The 18,996-nt window shown below is 45.4% G+C and overlaps 1 protein-coding gene across 7 annotated transcripts in view; it reads right to left on the bottom strand.

Moving 5' to 3' along the window:
• Positions 1 to 497: 497 nt before the first annotated feature.
• LOC139791136 (aldo-keto reductase family 1 member B1-like) overlaps positions 498 to 18,996 on the bottom strand; it is a 369,405-nt gene continuing 350,906 nt past the window's right edge. For 4 of the 7 annotated variants that reach the window (XM_071732974.1, XM_071732983.1, XM_071732980.1 and 1 more), the window contains exons 5-10: positions 7,173 to 7,295; positions 3,651 to 3,757; positions 3,450 to 3,531; positions 2,834 to 2,917; positions 1,929 to 2,011; positions 498 to 1,135 (exon numbers count right to left, since the gene is read on the bottom strand). In XM_071732974.1, the coding sequence (XP_071589075.1) occupies positions 1,093 to 1,135; positions 1,929 to 2,011; positions 2,834 to 2,917; positions 3,450 to 3,531; positions 3,651 to 3,757; positions 7,173 to 7,295 (522 nt within the window). In that variant the 3' untranslated portion in view covers positions 498 to 1,092. Of the gene's footprint in view, positions 1,136 to 1,928; positions 2,012 to 2,833; positions 2,918 to 3,449; positions 3,532 to 3,650; positions 3,758 to 7,172; positions 7,296 to 7,720; positions 7,799 to 9,070; positions 9,188 to 9,940; positions 10,109 to 10,850; positions 11,074 to 18,996 lie in introns of those variants that run through there. The other 3 variants (XM_071732982.1, XM_071732981.1, XM_071732977.1) reach the window with 3 other exon arrangements.

Below are 18,996 nucleotides of genomic sequence, written 5' to 3' on the forward strand. Positions count from 1 at the left end.
ACACAAGTTCCTTGGATACCCATTTTTCCTTTGTGAACAGCTGCCTGTACAAGCACAGCAGCCTGCTGGAAACAATAAGTTTTCTGCTGTTTATTTATAAAAAAAATCCCATAGGGTTCCAAGCAGGCATAAGTCTTCAAGTGACCAAGTTTTCTACCAGCCAAAATATATTATCACTTCAGTAAAATAAAGACCAATTTAAACATTAGTATATTAGCTGTCAGACATATGAAAAAACTATGTCTAACAAGAGGCTCAAGTAGACTCAATGGCAACAGGTTCATCACATTCAGGTGTTCTACAGGTGCACTCAACTATCAGGAGAGCAGCAAATAGCTAACAGGAAAGATGAAGTTAATATCAACACCAGATGATTTCTTAGGGGACCATAATCTTCCTTGCTTTTGTGTAATCTGTGGAGACAACTGATATAATTCAGCTACTCCAGTATTACCATCCCTAGACCATTGCTGAAATAACCATCTCATTACACACAGTAATGAAACAATATTTTATTATAAGCAAAACCAGCTTTTATATCACCAAGAAACCAGGACCTATACAACTTTTCAAAAGAGCTACCCATGTAGAAACTGCTGTACTTAGAAATCAACTTGTAATTCCAATTGGAGAAAAAAAAAAAGCATGGAGCGTTAAAAAAAAGAAACAAAACCAAACCCAAATGAAATCAGAAAAAAGCAGAATTCACATTAATTATGTAAAATCTGCCACATCCTGGTCCTTCCAGACAGAAGTCACTAGCTCAAATGCATCATATCCCAAAATAAATGTGGCTGCTAGTTCAAACCTTCTCAATGTTTTTTTGCTTACCAGTTCCAGACATGCAGTTTGGAAGAGACAACCTACTATTCCACACAGTGTGCTCTTCAGAATCATTTTAGCATTTCCTCCTTCCAAAAAAATAAACCAACACAGTCACCGAGTACATATACTGCATCTTTGTGGGGAAAAAAAGAGGGGAAAAAAAAAAAAGGGGGGGGGAGTCTGATGCAGTGAGAATGCTACATAGACAGCTCATAGGCAACAGCAGAAGCGCATCCGAGAAGTCTGGAGAAAGGCAGGAAACCATCTTCAGTATTCTGCATTGAAAGGGTAATCCTTGTGAGTTTTGCACCTGAAGGAAATCAAAGAGGAAAGATTATTAGGTCTGAAAGATACTGTAGTGCAGCTGTAATCACTGTAAAGAGCTACCAAGGAAAGAGCTGAACTGTATAAAAGCAGAGTCAATATATTTCTGTCTTCCTTGGTGACATGCTGAATTTGTGAACAGAAAGATTAAGTCCCTTCTGTTGTTCTGGCTCTGAGCGTGTCAGGTGATGCAACCCAGGTGCTTTATAGACATCTAATTCAAAGGTTTCACTTTGTATTGCCAGGACCACCTTTCTGGAAGCCTTCCAAAGATTTCACATCTCACTTTAGGCTATCAAGTGGCAAATCTTTGTATTATTTTTGAATGTTCACCTGCTTTCCCAACCACTAGTTAAGAATACACAGTTGGTTTTCATAATATGCCTAACATTTATGGCAGAAGAACAAAATACATTCCACATGCAAAATTAATTTGAGTCTACATCATGCTCATTTCTCCAATATGGAGAAAATAAAAATTTTATATGAGCCTCCTGTTGCAGTTCCAGCTGCAAAATGTTTCTGGGAGACTGAACTGAAAAGGAACTTTGAAGTCTGTTTTATGCTCATCACGATTTGGTTCATAACACAAACATTTAAAATCTTACTCTAAAACTAAGTCTGCAGATGACCCCTTTGGAAATTGAGTTTGCATATGCTGAATTTCAACCAAGCCAAGTATCTATAACTTCATATACTAAACTATGACATACTAACAACAAAATAGCTTGGGGGGAAAAAAAGAAAAAACACAAATAAAAAAAAAACCTTCCACTTACGTTGTCATTTCACAAACTCTCCAGTTTCTATTAAAGCTGAGAATAGTTGCCATTTCCTCTTTAGTCAATTCAAAGTCAAACACCTAGCAAGAGAAACAGCTAGAAATCACCTCTCTGAACAAATTGGAGAGATTAAGCAAAATTCACAAAATTAAAGAACGAGTCCACTGTATAAGAGTGCTTGGTTAGAAGGAGTAACTGCATCACAAAGGAGTGAAAGGAAAAAGATAGCTCTCTGGGTTTCTGGGACTGCACTATGTGCAATTACAAAGTGTAGCAAGCAAGAAGGGAAAGGAATAAAAAAAAACCAACCAACCAAACAAACAACAAAAACCCCACGTTAGTTGTATGTGCCAATTATTTTAACAATCTTGGAGAGCACTCCAAGGATGTTGCAGGATGTCTCCATTCTCCATTTGCAAAAAAGACACATCTGTTCTATTCCACAGGAACATCTATCTACCAGACTTTCAGATTATTTCCAACCAAGTGTCTCCCAAAGCCCTAATACTGGTTTCCCTCAATGACTACTGAATCAAGAGCATCAACATGGTTTCTGGACACCCAAACTATTTTCTTAAAGCTTGCACTACAGAAGCATTTTGTGGTGTGCTGCTGAACTTGGGACCCAAGCAAGCTCTGTTAGCTGATCCATCCCCACGACAGAACAGGAAGCATAAAGATGATCAGCAATACTGTTTCCAAAAGCTTTGCTCACTCCTGCTCTCCAACTGTAACTTGTTTAGCCATCAGTAGACTGTAAGTAAAACAGAGTTTACTCTGTAAAAGTAACTCATGCCTGAGGAGCCTCATAGGATGGGTGAGAAAGGATCAGTGCTTGCTCTGCATGGGGAAGCTGTGCCACCCCTGAACATGCTCTGCTCCCAGCTCACTCAATCACTCACCTTGAAGTTCTCCACAATGCGCTGTGGTGTGACAGACTTGGGAATCACAATCACATTCCTCTGGATGTGGAACCGAATGAGAACCTGCAAGAAGCACATCACTGTGTCAGAGAGGATGGGGTTTGTTCCAACAATTGTTTGCTGTAAATTAGAAAATTCAGCAGAATTAACCCATTTTGATAGAGCTGCATTCAAAATTATACCTGAATTCTAAGCAGCACTTTCTGAAATGCTGCTTATCACTTAGGCAAGGTGGATCCCCACATAGGAGGTCTCCCTTCCCCATTCAGTTTAGTGATAATCAGTTCCTTTCTTTCCCATCTAGATTTTTGGTGGACTATACAAGGAAGGGGTTTCATTCCTTGCAACAGGACTTGAGATGGGAAAACTAACTCATGGCAACATCTGAAGATGGGTCAAGAACATCTGTTGTGCTGATGATCAAAGAGCCCTTACAAGCACCCATCTCAGGCCCCAGAGTAAGCAAACCTGTGCAACTAAACATCACAGAAAATCACCACAGCTGACGGGGACTTAAGGGACAGCCTGTCCTTTCCTTTGTCCTTAGCTGCCCAGAGTTTCAGGAATGGGTTCCCACTGCCTGTCAGCTACGTACTTGAGCTGGAGTTTTGTTGTGCTTGGCTGCAATCTCTTTGATCTTGGGGTCATCCAGAAGGGAAGGATCCTCTGGCTTAGCCCTACACAGAGGAAAGACAGCAACAGAAATCTGTATTTAAACCAGTGATCGGTGGTGCACTTGTAGCCTCAGTGTTACAACCATGATTATTGCCAACTCCCATGCAAATTGCAGTCTTACCATGGCCTGTCAGGAGAGCCAAGGGGACTGTATGCTGTCACAGCAATCCCTTTGGATTGGCAGTACTTGATCAGCTTCTCCTGGGTGAGGTATGGATGACACTCCACCTGCAAAGGTAGGAGTATGAAGACTGACAGTGATTTAACTGCTTTAACATGTTCTAGGGACCACTTTTTAATCAAATCAGAAGCCGATTTTTGTTTTAACTTAATTTCTTTGCAGTATTATACAGCCTTTGTTTTCTGCATACCCTTATCCCCTTCGTACTATTTGTAGTAGAAAGGTCCAGGAAAGTAACACCACTCCTTAAAACTTCACTGATCCAACAGACAGGGGGATCATCAGATAAATTACTTAAAAGCAACAGTTCAATAAAATACATACAGAACTGTTGAACCATAACAATACAATAGCAGGTCAGTAAGTACAAAGTCCTTTTTCTTTCCCCGATTAAACATGCTATATGTATTTAACAGCTACCATATTAACATCAATACAATTGTTCAATTTATTTTTATATGCTTTGTGTCAATACTCACACTGAATACCTCCAGTCTGCAAACAGCTAACTGCTACAGAAGATTATAGACCTTCATCTCACTGTCCATTATGGACTTTTCTAAATGCATGTGTGCTTAACATTAACTTCCATAAAAATATCTTCATAACAGAATACAAACCTCTTACAGAGTGGATCTGTATTCTGGCAAGCTAACACAGAGGTATGCAGTATGGAACAGGAATTATTCATGTGTCAGGAGGTTGTGAATTAACATGAGTATTTGATACTTTGCACAGAGAAACTTTCAAGATAGTTTCACAACAGGGAGCACTACTTTCCTCTCAGCAGGCAACATCAAGAAACTTTTTAACTACACTGTCATTTGAAACTTCTGCTGCCCACTGCTGTATTCCGAGGGAAGTCCCTGAAAACTTGTGCTCCTGGCAGGTGGATCAAGGGAATGCAAAACATGGGATCAGTTTACCCCTTCGAATGCTTTATTTGTGGTGGTAGCTGCTTGCTGTTATCAGAAGCCTGCAGGGCAGTTGCCCTTCTAAGGCACATTGAAATATCAGACAACAGAAAGCAGTTATGAGAACAGATTATACATATTTATTTTGCTTTGCCTCTACTCCAGAAACAAAGCTACTCAAGTGTAGCAGAGCATCTGGATATTTTCCCAAATATTCAGTAAGTGGAATGTATGCAATACAAGTAAGGCAAAGTTGTACTTGCCTGTCCCCTGGCACTCAAGCTGAAAAAACTAAGCTATATTATCTAGTCCTCTGTTTGGACCAGGGTGAAAAAGTCTGTTATGTACATTTAACGAAGTACCTTAAGCTACTGCAATCCATACTGTGTCAACCAAGTACTTAAGAGTCATATTTCCTTATTGAACTAAGTATTAGTATCATTGCAATATAATTAGTACCCGGACAAATTTCATGCCATGAATGGAAGCAATGTGTATGCATTTAGATTAAGAATGGGAGTGACACTAAAGATTACTGGTTTTACACATGAAACCTCTGCAGAGAGAAAGTGCTTGCAGGAAGCATTACCACTGTGAGGCCAACTGGTAAGTGTTAGTAACAGAGGCTTTGAGGTTTGAAAGCATTTCTTCAGAAGCAGAAAGTTTTGAAGCACAGGGGACAAAAACCCATTGCTCCAAGATTAATTTGATTATAGTGATCAGTTTGAGAGTATTTAAGTGTGAGAGACACAAGGTCAGTGACCTCTATGCAAGAGACAAGGGTAGTTATCAACTACAGTGACAGTGGCAAGGAGGAGTGGCAGATGTCAAAAGGTATCAAGTTACAGTATCCTAAAAGTATATTAGTACCAATAACGAAAATACAGAATACAGTATTATGAATTCTGCACTTGTCAGAATGTTTCCAGTTTTATGTGGAGTTGACTTCCATGTAACAATACTATCAGCTTTCAAAAAAAAAGTATTAAAACTCCTTTTCAGTACATGCTCAAACTACCAACAATAAGTTAACCAGTTCTTGTAATTTGGTACCAATAACTAAGACTACTGTGCTTCAACACCATAACAACCCAGGACAACTCTAGATAGATGCCACAGGGCTCTATCCTGGGACCTGTCCTCTTCAACTACTTGTGCCATGCTATAATCTTGTCAAGTTTGCAGGTGATGGAATAGTGGAGGAGAATTCGTCAATACACAGGGCTATCACATGCAGCTGGCACTTACAGGAACCCACTCAAGCAGAACAAAAGCCCAACAAAAACCTTATGAAATCCAACAACATTGCACACAAATCCCTGCACCTGGGAAGGAAAAGCCCCTGGCAGTTAGGCTGAATCCTGACTGCTTGCAAACCAACTCTTTTTAGAAACAAACTAGGGACCATAGTAGGCTGAACTGAACACAAGCCAGTAGCAACCCCTGACAGCTAGAACATGGCCAGTAAATTGTGCAAAGTGATCAGCCTTTACTCAGCACTTGTTGGACCATCTTTTTTAATACTGTGTCCAGTTTTCCCCCTTTCTCAGCTCACTCAGCAGAGGAAAAGATTGACAGGCTGCCATTTCAGCAGAGAGCCACCAGGATGGCTGGGGGTTGGAGAATCTGCTGTATTGGGAAATGCTGAGTTAGCTGGCATTGTTCAGTTTGGAAAAGGGAAGGCTTCAAGTATCCTACTAACAGCCTTTTAATACCTAAAAAGAAGGCCACCTAAAGACAAGACAACCTTTTCAGGGGGGTATAGTGGGAGGACAAGAGGCATAAATTGAAATGAGGTTGAGATTGGATATAATGACACCCTCCCTCCACCATACACTCAAGCAAGGGCCTTAGCAATGGAGTAAACCATCTAGAGAGGCTGTACAGTCACCATCTTGCAGGCTGTCAAGATGGGGAAAGCCCTGAGCAACCTGATCTGATCTCACAGCTGATGCTGCTCTGAGCTGCAAATTACAGCAGATTGTCTCCCAAGGTTCCCTGCCACCTGAATTTTAAGATTTTATACAAGTGCTGTCTATATATACCTGTACACTTCTATTCTATGGTCTACCATCCAACTCCATTTTTCTCCTTCCTCCCAGCCCTCATCAAGTCTGTAAGCAGTCCATTCATAAAGCATGTTCTTGTTCAGTTCCCTCAGTCACCAGCAACAGGAACTGACCTCTCCACAGAAAAATTGCAGAAAATCATCCTATTCTTTGTTAAGTCTTCACATACACACACAAAGTTTTACTTCAGTTCAAGGAATTTTTTAAAGCAATTGAGTTCCCCTGCCCACCCCCCAAAAAAAAAAAAATTCTGGAGCTGCTCCTTGCCATATTTCCAAGTAGTATTACAGGAAATCCATTAAAAAAGAAGCATCTCATGCATCCAAGCAGTGAAAGGGTGGGACTGACAGAACATGCTGTGTGTACTCCAATCTCTTTCTATAATCAGATTTTGTAACAAGATCTTAAGAATTCTTAAAAAAAAAAAATAAACAAAAAGCCAGCAAAACAAACACCACCACAAAATCACAATAGTTTACCTGGTTATTTGCAGGCTTGTATTTCAGTCCTGGCTTGTTCAAGATTCTTTCAGTCTGCTCACGGTTGAAGTTGGAGATTCCAATGGCTTTTACCAGACCAGCATCCACCAGCTCTTCCATGCCCTAGCACAAAGAGAAACAAAATCAGCATCTAATATACATTATATTACAGTATACATTACAAAGCTTGAAGAACAAATTCTTCATGACAGGGCTGATTTCCTTCATGAGAAGCACAAAAGAAGTGTTCAGATTTTCAGAGTTCAAGTTTGAAAGGGGGGGGAGGAAACCCACACAAAAACAAAGCACTAGTGTATTTGTGCCCTGTCTTTCATTTCACAAGAGCTCAAGGATACGTTCTTTGAGGTTGTGGAAATTCACAGCCAGTTAGAAGTGGGGAAAAAAATTAGAGCAACTGCACGTTGTTTGGTATAAGTCCTTCCAAATAGTTCTACGTAAATGAGAATATCATCTGTTGCAGATAATGAAAACATGGATGAGACTGCTGACAACAGGGGACATTATTATCCCACTGTAGCTGAACTTACCTCCCATGTATGCAGGATATCTGTGTTGCTGGGTATAGCCATGCCTTTGTCATCTGTGGGAAACAGCTCCTCTCCTGCCTGTCAGTGACACAGAAAATGCTTGAAACACTTTGGTGGGAAATTAAGTTAAAACCAACTAAGATCATGATACTACAAACTCTTACTATAGGACACATTTATATTTCTTATCTACAAGTGTATTAAATAATACTAGAACTCATTATCTACATTCTTCAGTATTTTTACTTTCACACGGGATTAGGGTATTCTTGCCCACAGCCCACCCAGTAAGGACAGGTATTTCTTACTGTTCCCTGGCTCATTGAAATCCATGTGGTAAAACACAACTTCTACTTGCAAAATTATAGTCAGTTTGCAGGTTTATTTTCTGTATTACAAAAATACAGAGTCCTTATGCAGACAAAGTTTTTTCATAAAATTTTATTAATTAAGAATCCACTTAGGACCCAAAACATTTTCTGTCTATTAGAACAGATCTGCTGTCAGGTCCTCCACAGGGAGACTCACTGTTTATGTTGCTGGCAGGGGGAATGTCAGAACAGCCTGTGTCCCACTTAGGACTACATGCCAGGTATCAACCTCATTCAAACCAGTTGTTCTCTACTGATACATTATTACACCACAACACACTTTCACTTTGGTAGTTCTATCCATATGAAACTAATTTTTAAAAATACAGACACTAAGAAACCAAGTGAACTCAGAAGCAACAAGTAGAGATTTTCATCAGGCTCCAACAGAAAGGCTAAGCTCAAAATACTCTGAGGCATCAGTTCCTCTGCATGCAGTCAGTTTAAAGAGTTAGGAACTAAAAGCTTCACCTTTTGAAATCTAAGGTCTGTGGAACACTAAGAGTCCTACAGCAAAGGTCAGTTCAATATGTACTGCATTAAAAGACTCAGTGACTAAAGATAAGTGGAAGACAACCACTCACTTGTTCTGTGATTCTGTAACATGCAGAGTAAAGAATTTCTGTCAAGAAGCAAAGCATAGCCCTTCTTCCCACAGAGGGAACTACACCATTGTCAGTTGATAATACTTTAAAATAGACAATAACCAAAAGGAGAGCAATATGACTTATGCTTGCAGCAGGGAAACCCACCCCTCGATCAAGGTTTACCTCTTTCATGCTAAAATGGGCAGCAGGAATTTCAGAGGGAAGGATCAACAGTCTGGTTCACATGGCCAGAGTAAAGCCAAGCACCAGCTGGTGCACAACAAACACATGATACTCTGTCTCAGTTGGAGCAACTACCAGGCTGTAAAGTCACACAGCTCTACAAAACTGCCAGTCACAGCTGAAAGCCAAGCATATTTCTGTTACTGTACCTTAAAGCCAAGAGGCCAGTGGATGAGATAGAGATCCAGGTAATCCAGTTTCAGGGAAGCAAGAGTCTTCTGGCATGCTCCCTTAACCAGAGACTTTTCATGAAATGTACACCAGAGCTAGAGACAAAAAGCCAAGACACACTATGACTTCCTAGGTTAAACCTCTAGGAACCCTTCTATCCTGTTCAGGAGAGTGCCTGTCCTCTTTGGAAAGTAATGTGGAACTAGGTTATTCTGATGATTGTCAAGCAAAGCTTGACCTGGGAGCAAGGCAGGGATGCTGAGGGCAGTGCAGCACATGACTGAGTACTGAGTGCTGTCATGGCAATCAGAAGTAGGCTGGTTCCCTGAATAAAGACTTCATTTAAAAACCACCCACTAGAAGGTTAGATAATACATGGAAGAGGACAGCATAACTTCTTGCTTGTTCAAAGCATTATAGAATCAGGACTGCTTTGGCTAGAACAGATTAAGATCATCAGGTGTAGTGAAATGAGGCAACCAGGTGCCACTAATTGCCAGGTAGTGGGCATGAGCTTGTGTTAAGCCCACCTGTGCCTGATTAGGGCGGGCCCTAACTGCGCTCATGCACTGCTCAGGCACAGGTGGGCTTAACACAAGCTCATGCCCACTACCTGGCAATTAGTGGCACCTGGTTGCCTCATTTCACTACAATCAGGTCCAAATGTCACGCTACCAGCACATACCCTGCATAGTTCTTCATACAGGATGAGGTTAAGTAGGAATCTTACTTCAGGAATAGCCTAAATGATGTTCTAATTGTTACAGTTATACCATGGAGCAGGAAAGAACAGATAGATTACTATGAAGAGACCTCTCTTCTGGAACCCTGAACCACCAGATCCTTACCTTACTGACAACAAAGAGATCCTCACGTTTCACAACGCCTTCCTTGATTTTTTGCTGGATCCCATCCCCAACTTCATTTTCATTTTGGTACACATAGGCACAGTCAAGGTGACGGTACCCAGCGTCAATGGCAGCCATCACCGCAGCTGTTACTTTACCTGGGGGGGACTGAAAAAATAATATCCAAGATACTCTAATCAATGAGTTTTGAAGACCTTTTTCTTAGCAAGATAAAATTAAGCAAGCCACCCCAATTAAAATAATGCAAAGAGCAACAGCATCAAAAAAGCCCCTAGTTCTCCTTGTAGCTTTCTTGAGTCTGTACACATCTCAAGCAGAGGCTCCTGAGGCTCAGGGTAGCCTCCAGCTGTCCCTCTGTCACCCCACTCTAGGCAGGACACAGCCCAGCAGCTCTGCAGAGATGACGCCCCGACACCGGGCCAGTTCTCCGGAGCCGGGCCAAGGCCTCCTCGCTCCCCCACGACGCTTCCCGGAGGAGAAGCCCCGGCACCTGCCAGACGGGGGGCTCAGGCTCAGCCCAGCGGAGGGGCCTCAGCGACCCACATCCCCGGGCACAGCCTTGCAGCGGGGCCGGAGCTCGGGCTGCAGCGAAGGGCCGGCAGACAGGGTGGGCCTCGGTGGCAAACGCCGCAGCTGCGAAAGGGGAACCCGGCCGGATGTTTTGATGGCGCCGGCAGCGCTGCGCCCAGGCCCGGGATGGCGGCGTGGTCGGACCCTGAGCCGGGCCGCGTCCCGACGCCAGCTGCCCCGCCACAGGGCCCGGGCCGTCTCCGGTCACTCTTCCTCTACCCAGAGCGGGGCCGGGAAAAGACACCGGCCCCGTACAGGCGGCGGCGGGCCAGGGCAGAGCCGCCAGCGAGACGGGGGGTACCGCCGCAAGGCCCGTTACCTTCCACGTGCCGAGCCCCAGGATGGGCATCTTAGCCCCGGTGTTCAGCTGCACGTAAGTCGCCATGGCCTCTCGCACCCCCCGCGAAAACCACCGCATCAGCTACGGCACCAGCGTCTTTAATAGCGGCTGGGCCCGCCCCGGCGCGGAGGGGGGGGGTGGCGGGGCGGTGCCCACGCTGTCCCGCGGAGCGCAGCTGCGGAGCTGGGGCACGGGCCCTGTGTGGGTGTCATGGGGGTGTTCGGGGTGGGGCCTACGGGTCGGGGGAGGCCGCGTCTGCGAGTCCCGGTGCCCGGTTGAACCTCACGCAGGCACTCGGTGTGTGTCAGATGCTGCTTAAACTGCACTAACTTCAAAATACGGTGTTTAGGGTGCGGGGCTCGGTCGTGCCTCCAGACCCGCCTCATAGCACCGCCGCAGCTCTGCCGCTTCTGGGTGTCACGTCTCAGGGTGCCGCTGGGATGGGGGTGGCAGGGGGGAGATGAGACGGAGTTGTCTCCTTGCGGCCTTGGGGCTGTTTACAGGCTGTGAGCCATGGGCTGAGGAAGGGCTGAGCCCTTTGGCTGGAGCAGTGTGTCCCCACCACTGGGATGGTGGCCTGGGCTGGTTCCAGGGGCCTTGTGACTCTCTGTGCTGATGGAGAGAGATGGCCAGAGAAACCTCACGGTGCTGGCTGCCGAGAGCAGGAGCACCCCGTTCTCTCCAGATGGGCCAAATGCAGCTTCCACTTAAGAGGAAAGGGAGATGTGGGTTAGGAGTAACTTAGGATAAAGTTTGCTTAAAAAAAGAACTTTATTTTGAATGTTGGGAGAAGGCTTTTTTTAAGTGTTTTGAAAGTTGCAGAATAGGAAAGTGAGTTTTTAAACGAGTGACATAATGACCGACTTGTCCCTCTGTCTTTAGGGAGGTGCTGAGGGTATTTCAAAATAAAATGTGCGACTGTGGTCATACGTGGTAGGTGCCCAGTAATCCCCTGTGAGAAACCAGCTTTGAAATTTTTGCAGACAAGCCTACGCTGTTCAGCTGAAGAGCTGGCAGCACAGTGGAAAAAACCAGGCTTGCCCTGGAGGCTTTGCTGCTCATTCACATGTAAAGAGTTTCTTCAGGTGCAAGTGTTTGCTCCAGGTGCCTCTGCCAGGGCGGAAGACCATGCTCTCTGCAGGTTTCTGTATTTTTTTATTTTTTCCCTCCACTTAATTAAGGACAGGCAAGGTAATCGGTTTTCCCTTGCAATGGGTTCCCTCATGTCCCCAGCAGGATGTGATGTGTTTTCACTTGGATCACGCAGCTGTTACATAACTCGCTGCTTATCTCTTTACGGTTTGGGTTCGGTTTTCCCCGGCGGTTTCTCATCAGGGAGATGCCTCTACCTCCTCGCAAGAGCTTTCAGGCAGAAGCTCTATATTTTGTCTGAAGCTCTTTTTCTCTTGTGTGTGGGAGACGCTCCCCTCACATTGGCTTTCTGCTGTTTATCTCCCCTCTATGCTCCGTGGGAGCCATCACATGGTCGCAGGGCCTTGGGGGAAGCAGAAGTACTGCATGTGCTGCCTGGTGACAGCCAGTCCAGTAAATCTGGTGAGCTGTGTCCTTGATAATAAGATGACCAGCTGTTTTTTTTTTCTTACAGTGAGTGCTGTGCTGGCAATGAGGAACTGCATGGGGGAGAAAGAGTTTTTTCAAGAGTTTTTTCTTTTTTTTTTTTTTTGTCCACTTGTGAGATTTTGCACTGCTTTGTAGTGCCATGAGGCTTTTGGGTTCGTTTTAATGACTTGTTATTTAGTAATTGTAATTTCACCACCAGTTGTGACTTTGGAGACCAGCAGTGTTTAGTAGGTGAGAAAACAGGCTCCAAAATAATGGAACTGGGTATGTTCTTGGGGATTCAGACTTTACTGGCAGAGACCCTGTGGCCTGCTGAAAAAGCACAAAGGAGGTGTCAGAGTTGCAAGATGTGATCACCTCAACTTGTAAAGGGAGAGCTGCAGGGCCTTAGGGTACAGATGAATACAAGCAGAGCTAAAGCCAGCATTTTGTGGTCAGGGCACGTGGGTTTCAAGCTCAGACCTCAGGGAAGGACAGTGGAAATTTCTCCCTTGCTTGGAGCCTTGAAATGGGGAAGTTTATCTTGCTTGGTGGGGTCCTCCAGTTCAGTCTCTGATTTCTGGGAGGCAGATCTGATGGTTTTGGCTGAACCCAGCTGTAGAAGACCTTGGCCTCTTTCTCACTCTGAGCTCAGACCAAGACAGGAGTATATTTTGGTGGCTCTCCCATCTTAGAACTGAGGCTTTTCCTCTTTGCACTCCTAATCCCATCTGCTTAAAAAGCACACCACGGGGCCCAGCCAAGTGCTAAGGAATTTTACCCAATTCCCTGCTTGTGACAGTGAGTCCATGGGAAGGGCACATTTAGCCCAGCAAGGGACAGCTGGACAGGAGGAAACTACAAACTCCCTGGGGACTGGCCAGACCTGGTTCCAGCTGGCTCTGAAACTGGTCTTGCCACCTGGGATGATGGCCACAGGGAAAGCCCATGTGGCCCCTCTAGTCTCCCTGGAAGGTGAGGACAGCACCTCACCCTGAAGAGGTTGGCTGATGGGGGACTTGTGGCCTGTGCCACCCTGCTGGGCAGTGTCACCCTGGGGACAGCATCCTGCCCTCCCACCTGGGAGCACTCCATCGGGCACCCAGGCCCACCCTCTGAGCTGCCCTCACCTCAGAGGAGGGATTGGGATGGAATGGATGTAATCTGTGGTGAAAATGGTGGAAGCAGAAATGAGGAAAGGGAGGGGATTGATGTTTGGTTTAAACAGAGTCTGGGGAAGGGAGTGCAGTGAGGTCTCCAGATGTAGAATCCAAAAGCACAGGTTGGGGAGCCACCAAGGGGTTGCCTGTGAAGTATGGGAAGAGTGGTGTGCTCCTGTGACACAGCTGTGGGCTGGGGCTTACCATGTGCTGCTTGTGGGGTGTCAGAGACACCAGGACTGCTTAGCAGAGTGGGGGAGTCAGTCAGGATGATGATCTTTGTTGGAGTAGTGTGCATTAGCAAGTGCTCAGGACAAAGGGGGAGGCCTTTTATTAGAAGTGAGCATTAAATAGTAGTGAATTCCCCAGCTGGAAAGCTGTGTGGGCCAGACTACAGCTGCAGGAATAGCGAATTGTGTTAAAGTGATTTCCTCAGAGGGGGACCCTGACACCTCTGGAGGAAAACAGGACTGATGGGATAACAAAGCCCTTTCAGATAGCCTGCATTACAAGGTTAAGAAGACCTGTGGAGATGGGAGTGCTGCTTCCCAGAGTGTGAGCACTTTCTCAGTAGTTCTGTAATAAAATTATAATAAAATTATTCTCTACTCAGAATAAAATTAAAGAAATGCTGAACACTTGCAGCAACTGGTGCCCCTGTAGTGGCTGTGGTGGTGCTGGGAAGCTGGAGTAAATGGGATACAGCCTGTGTCTTGAGGTATCAGAGTTCTGGGGAGTTTGGACTCTATGCTACCACTAAACACTTCCCTGCACAAGGGAGGGCTTTGGGATCCCCTAGTGAAGGGCTGTGGTGAGCAATGGCCTGATTCTGCTGATCCCATGAGGGTGTAAGACCTCCCCCCAGAGCAGCTGGGAAGAAGGAGGTAATTGACTGCAGCTGCTTGGACTTCCGGATTGTGTTTGCAGGCAAAGGACTATGAAAAAGGGATGGCTGATACCATGGCCTGAAAGCTCCAAGGTCTGAGTATGGTTACTACTGCACCTCTGGTATCTCCTGGTAAGATGGTGAGACATCAAGGAGTGACTCACATGTATTGTCCTGGAGGGAGTGTGCCAGAAGACAGGCAGAGGATTAGCAGTGTGGCAAAGGATAATGTGAGTCCAGTAGTATGGGTGACCTTCTAAAAAGTTTTAGAAGGGGTTACAAGTGTATGTTAAGATTGCTGAAGTGTCGATCCTTAACATTTTGTGTGGTGGGGAATGGGAGAGTTTGTGATGTGTGTTATGTTCACACTGATGAGATGCTAAGTACAGTCTGCAGGTATGAAGGATAGAGTTGAAAATAAATACACATTTAGTTGTGATGATGTTAAAGGTAGAGTTTATAGAAGAGTAAAACAATTCTTAATATGTCTTTCAATGAGATGAAGGGTGGAATGCAAAGGACATAAACTGTGGAGGCGTATCAGGGGATGGCAGTGGTGACCTGTGTGGATACCATGAACTGTGCCAGTGCCAGCCAGAACCAGCTCCAGGTAGCTCTGAAACCAATGCCAACACCCGATCTCATGCCAAAACCTAAGCCCATATTCCCCTGGCTCAGACATACTGTTGGAAATGTACATATACTCCTTGAAGGAGGAAGAAGCCTTGAGAAGGGCTTACTTGTCTGTGGAGACTGCATCTGGTGGATGAACCATGTTGGAGTGAGGAAACACCTGAAGGCACTGTGGCTGTTGGGTGATCCATGTTGTAGAATGTGCACCACTGAAAAAACAGTGGTCTAAACCTTTGGCTCTTTGTGCACCACAGAAAAGACTGTACCTTTATTGTTCAGTAAGAATGTGTATTTTGTCTCAGCAGAGCTTTGTCACCTCAGCCTGGGGCCTGCTGAGGGTTTTATGGGTTACTTCCTTCAGGAAGCTATGAAGCAAGTCTTCTTGGATTACATGTTCATGAAAGGAAAGTAGAAATTTTGGGAAGAAGTTACTAAGCAAGCTCTTTTCTTGAACAAAGGCTTTACCAGGTTCCCATGAGGCCCAATATGCAACTTTATGATTATACAAGTGGTCACCTGCCCAGTAGGAGGAAACAGAAAGGTGACACAGCCACAAAAGCAATTACCTCCTCATTTCACCCAGTGTTGTTGTTAAAGGAAACTTGATTGTTTTGATGGCTTGAGTTTGAATGTCAGATGAGAAGAGGGTTTGAGGATCTATTCCTTGAGAGCTTCCCTTGCACATTGCCCCCGATCCAGGTGTTCTCCAGAGTGGGTGTCGTGCATGCAGTGGTGTGTGTGGGAGCTTAGGTGCCCAGCTCTGCTGTCACTGCGTTGCTGGGACTTGTGTCCCTGCACTGTGCCCTCTGCGGCCAGGATCTGCTGGAGGTGGAGAGGCCAAAGGGGTTGGTGAGCTCAGGCCATGCTGCTCCCCACGGGGGTGAGCGAGCCTCCACAGAATGCTATGGGAGGGCTCTGGGTCCCCAGCAGCACCCCTGGGGATGTGGATCCAGGACAGTGGTGGGAAGGAGTGGGTGAGCTGAAGGTGGCTGCCAGAGGAGATGACTGGAGCAGGGTTAAGTGCTGAGTGCCTGTCCCGGTTGCCCGGTGCTCAGAGCTTTGGTGCTGCCCAGCAAAGGGGGAGGGAGGGAGGGAGGGAGGGAAGTAGGTAGGTAGGTAGGTAGGTGTGAGCACAAGACGGAGGGGCTGAGCCTCCCCAGCCGGGGAGCAGCCCTGGGGGTATGTGGTATGTGAAATCCCCCCCTTTCTCCTCCGGCTGTGGACGGAGCTCGGGGGCTGAGTGGTCAGCGGGGAGGGAACCACACGTGTCTCCTGTAAGGTCTGGGTGCCCTCTGGTGCCCGCAGGAGAAAGCGCCGAGGAGCTTCGTTGTCCCGAGGAGGATCCATGTCCCCGAAGTGCAGGTGACTGCAGAAGCCTGTGTGCATTTTCCCTTTCTTCAGAGGAGGGACGGTGCACAAGGCCTAGAGAGCCTGAAGAGCAAGTTGGGTCTGAACCACAGGCAGGTCTCACCATGGGTGTTACCACAGAATCATAGAATTGGCTGGGTTGGAAGTGACCTCAGAGATCATCAAGTCCAACCCTTGATCCACTACTGCTGCAGTTACCAGACCATGGCACTGAGTGCCACATCCAGTCTCTTTTTAAATATCTCCAGGGATGGAGAATCCACCACTTCCCGGGGCAGCCCATTCCAATGCTTGATCACCCTCTCCGTAAAGAAATTCTTTCTAATATCCAACCTAAACCTCCCCTGGCACAACTTGAGACCGTGCCCTCTTGTCTTGCTGAGGGTTGCCTGGGAAAAGAGACCAACCCCCCCCTGGCTACACCCTCCTTTCAGGGAGTTGTAGAGAGTGATGAGGTCTCCTCTGAGCCTCCTCTTCTCCAGGCTGAACAGCCCCCTCAGCCTCTCCTCATAGGATCTGTGCTGGAGTCCCTTCACCAGCCTGGTTGCCCTCCTTTGGACCTGCTCCAGGACCTCAATCTCCTTCCTGAACTGAGGGGCCCAGAGTTATGGATCATGCTGAATGCTGCTGCCCTTGTTCAGCCCAACACTCCCTTGGCTGTGACTGGAGCTTAGAGGTTGGCCCCAGGGTAAGTTAACTAAAGTTAGAGGAGGTGATTTCCCCAGCAGAGAGACCTTAGCAGCTGGTTCTGACTTAGGCCAGCTGTGCAGAGTGGGTCTGAAAAAAACAGAATAATTTCTTTTGGCTGCAATATACTAACTGCATCCCTCTGTCACGTTTTGTTCCTGGCTCAGGAGATTGTGCATTACCTCCTTTTGGAAGTTTGTTTGTTTTGGTGGGGTTTTGCTTGTTTAAAGACAACATCAAACAAGCCACCAGGTTTTTTTCTGCAACAGACAGAATATTGAAGTAAAAAATAATGGAGCTAGTAAAGGGTGAAATCGGTTCCTGAAGTCAAATAGTGTTAGGGTCCAGTATCCTGCCCCACTTCAAGCTGTAGGGTCTAAGCAAGAGTATAAACACACTTTCAAAGAAAAAGATCTATTTCATCAAACAGGAATCTCCTATTTCATTATTTCATTTAAAGATCAGCTTTCTTAAAGATGGGCAACTGGATGAAATGTCAGACACAAATTCTGTGGTTGTTGGTTTTTTTTCTTCTTAGGAATTTTCCACGTAATAGAGTATCACAACTAGCAACAATCTGAAGCATATATTGAAGTTAGGTTCTGTCCAAAACCCACCCTGCTGTTGTGTTTTGACACATAGGAGAAAGCCTCTGTAAAAATACTGCCCAGCATGCAGTATGCTTTCTGTATATGGGACATGGGTATTTTTATTTTGGTTTTTTTTAATTTTTTTAAGAGGAATAAAAAGTAAAACATTTTCAGTTAATTTTGGAGTAGTAAAACTTGTTGTCTCACTCATGCAAGGGAGCCTTTAGTTCACGTTTCTCAGAGATTAACCTCCCTAGCCTGTTGATACATGATGAAGTGCAAGTCTGTGCAGATCTTGGCAGAGAATTCTAACAGCACACATTTTGTTCTTCAGAACAATTTTATTGTGTCCTTATTTCAAAAAGAGGAAAGCCTCCACAACAAATCATTACATAAATATCCTGTGATGTTTATGGTGATCCTGCTGGTTTCAGGAGGAGAGATGCAATAAGAAAGCTAGATAAATTGATTCCAAGAATATTAGGCCAAACACTGAAGGAGATGGGGGCAGGATATTACCATCTTCAGTATTCTGAAAGGGTACTCCTTGTGAGTTTTGGACCTGATGGGGAAAAAAGAATTAATTTTAGCCTTGTTGTTTTTTTGTTGTTTTTTTAAAATAATAATAAAAAAAAGTCTTAATATATCAAGTTGTAGTGGATACTTATTTTATCTGTTTTCCTGGACAGTGTGTGCCACTGGGAACACCCAAGCCACTTTTTTCAGTGACTCTGGCTCCGAGCATTCTAAGCAGTGTTTAGATGCAAAACCTCTGTGTATATAGTTTTCAAAACTTAAGGGTTTGGAAAAAAACAAACTTGTTTTTTTCCAAACCAAATGCACATAAGAGCTGTGCACAAAAAAACATTAGCACATCTTGTTCAGACAAATCCAGTAATGTTTGTTTTCAGGCGTTACATGGATCACTGTTTGATTTTGCAGTCATCGTAACAAGTGGTCCAAATCTCTTTGTCCGAACTTGTTTGAAACGCATGAATTGTCTTCTAAAGCTGATTCTTATTACCAAGTGATTCAAGCTGACCTCGCCCTCGACTTCAGTCACCCAGCACAGCGGCAGCAGCGCCCAAAACTTCGCTGTGGATTGGGATGTGCGGGGAGGGCCAGGAGAGGGGCCCGAGAGAGAGGTCGCTGCCGCCCGGACCTGTGGGGACCCGCGGTCCCCCGTGGGGTGCGGCAGGGAGCGACGGAGCCACCTCTCACCGGCTGGAGAGGCACAAGGG

This window comes from Heliangelus exortis, chromosome 1 (genome assembly GCF_036169615.1).
Source record: "Heliangelus exortis chromosome 1, bHelExo1.hap1, whole genome shotgun sequence".
Taxonomy (NCBI): Eukaryota; Metazoa; Chordata; class Aves; order Apodiformes; family Trochilidae; genus Heliangelus; species Heliangelus exortis.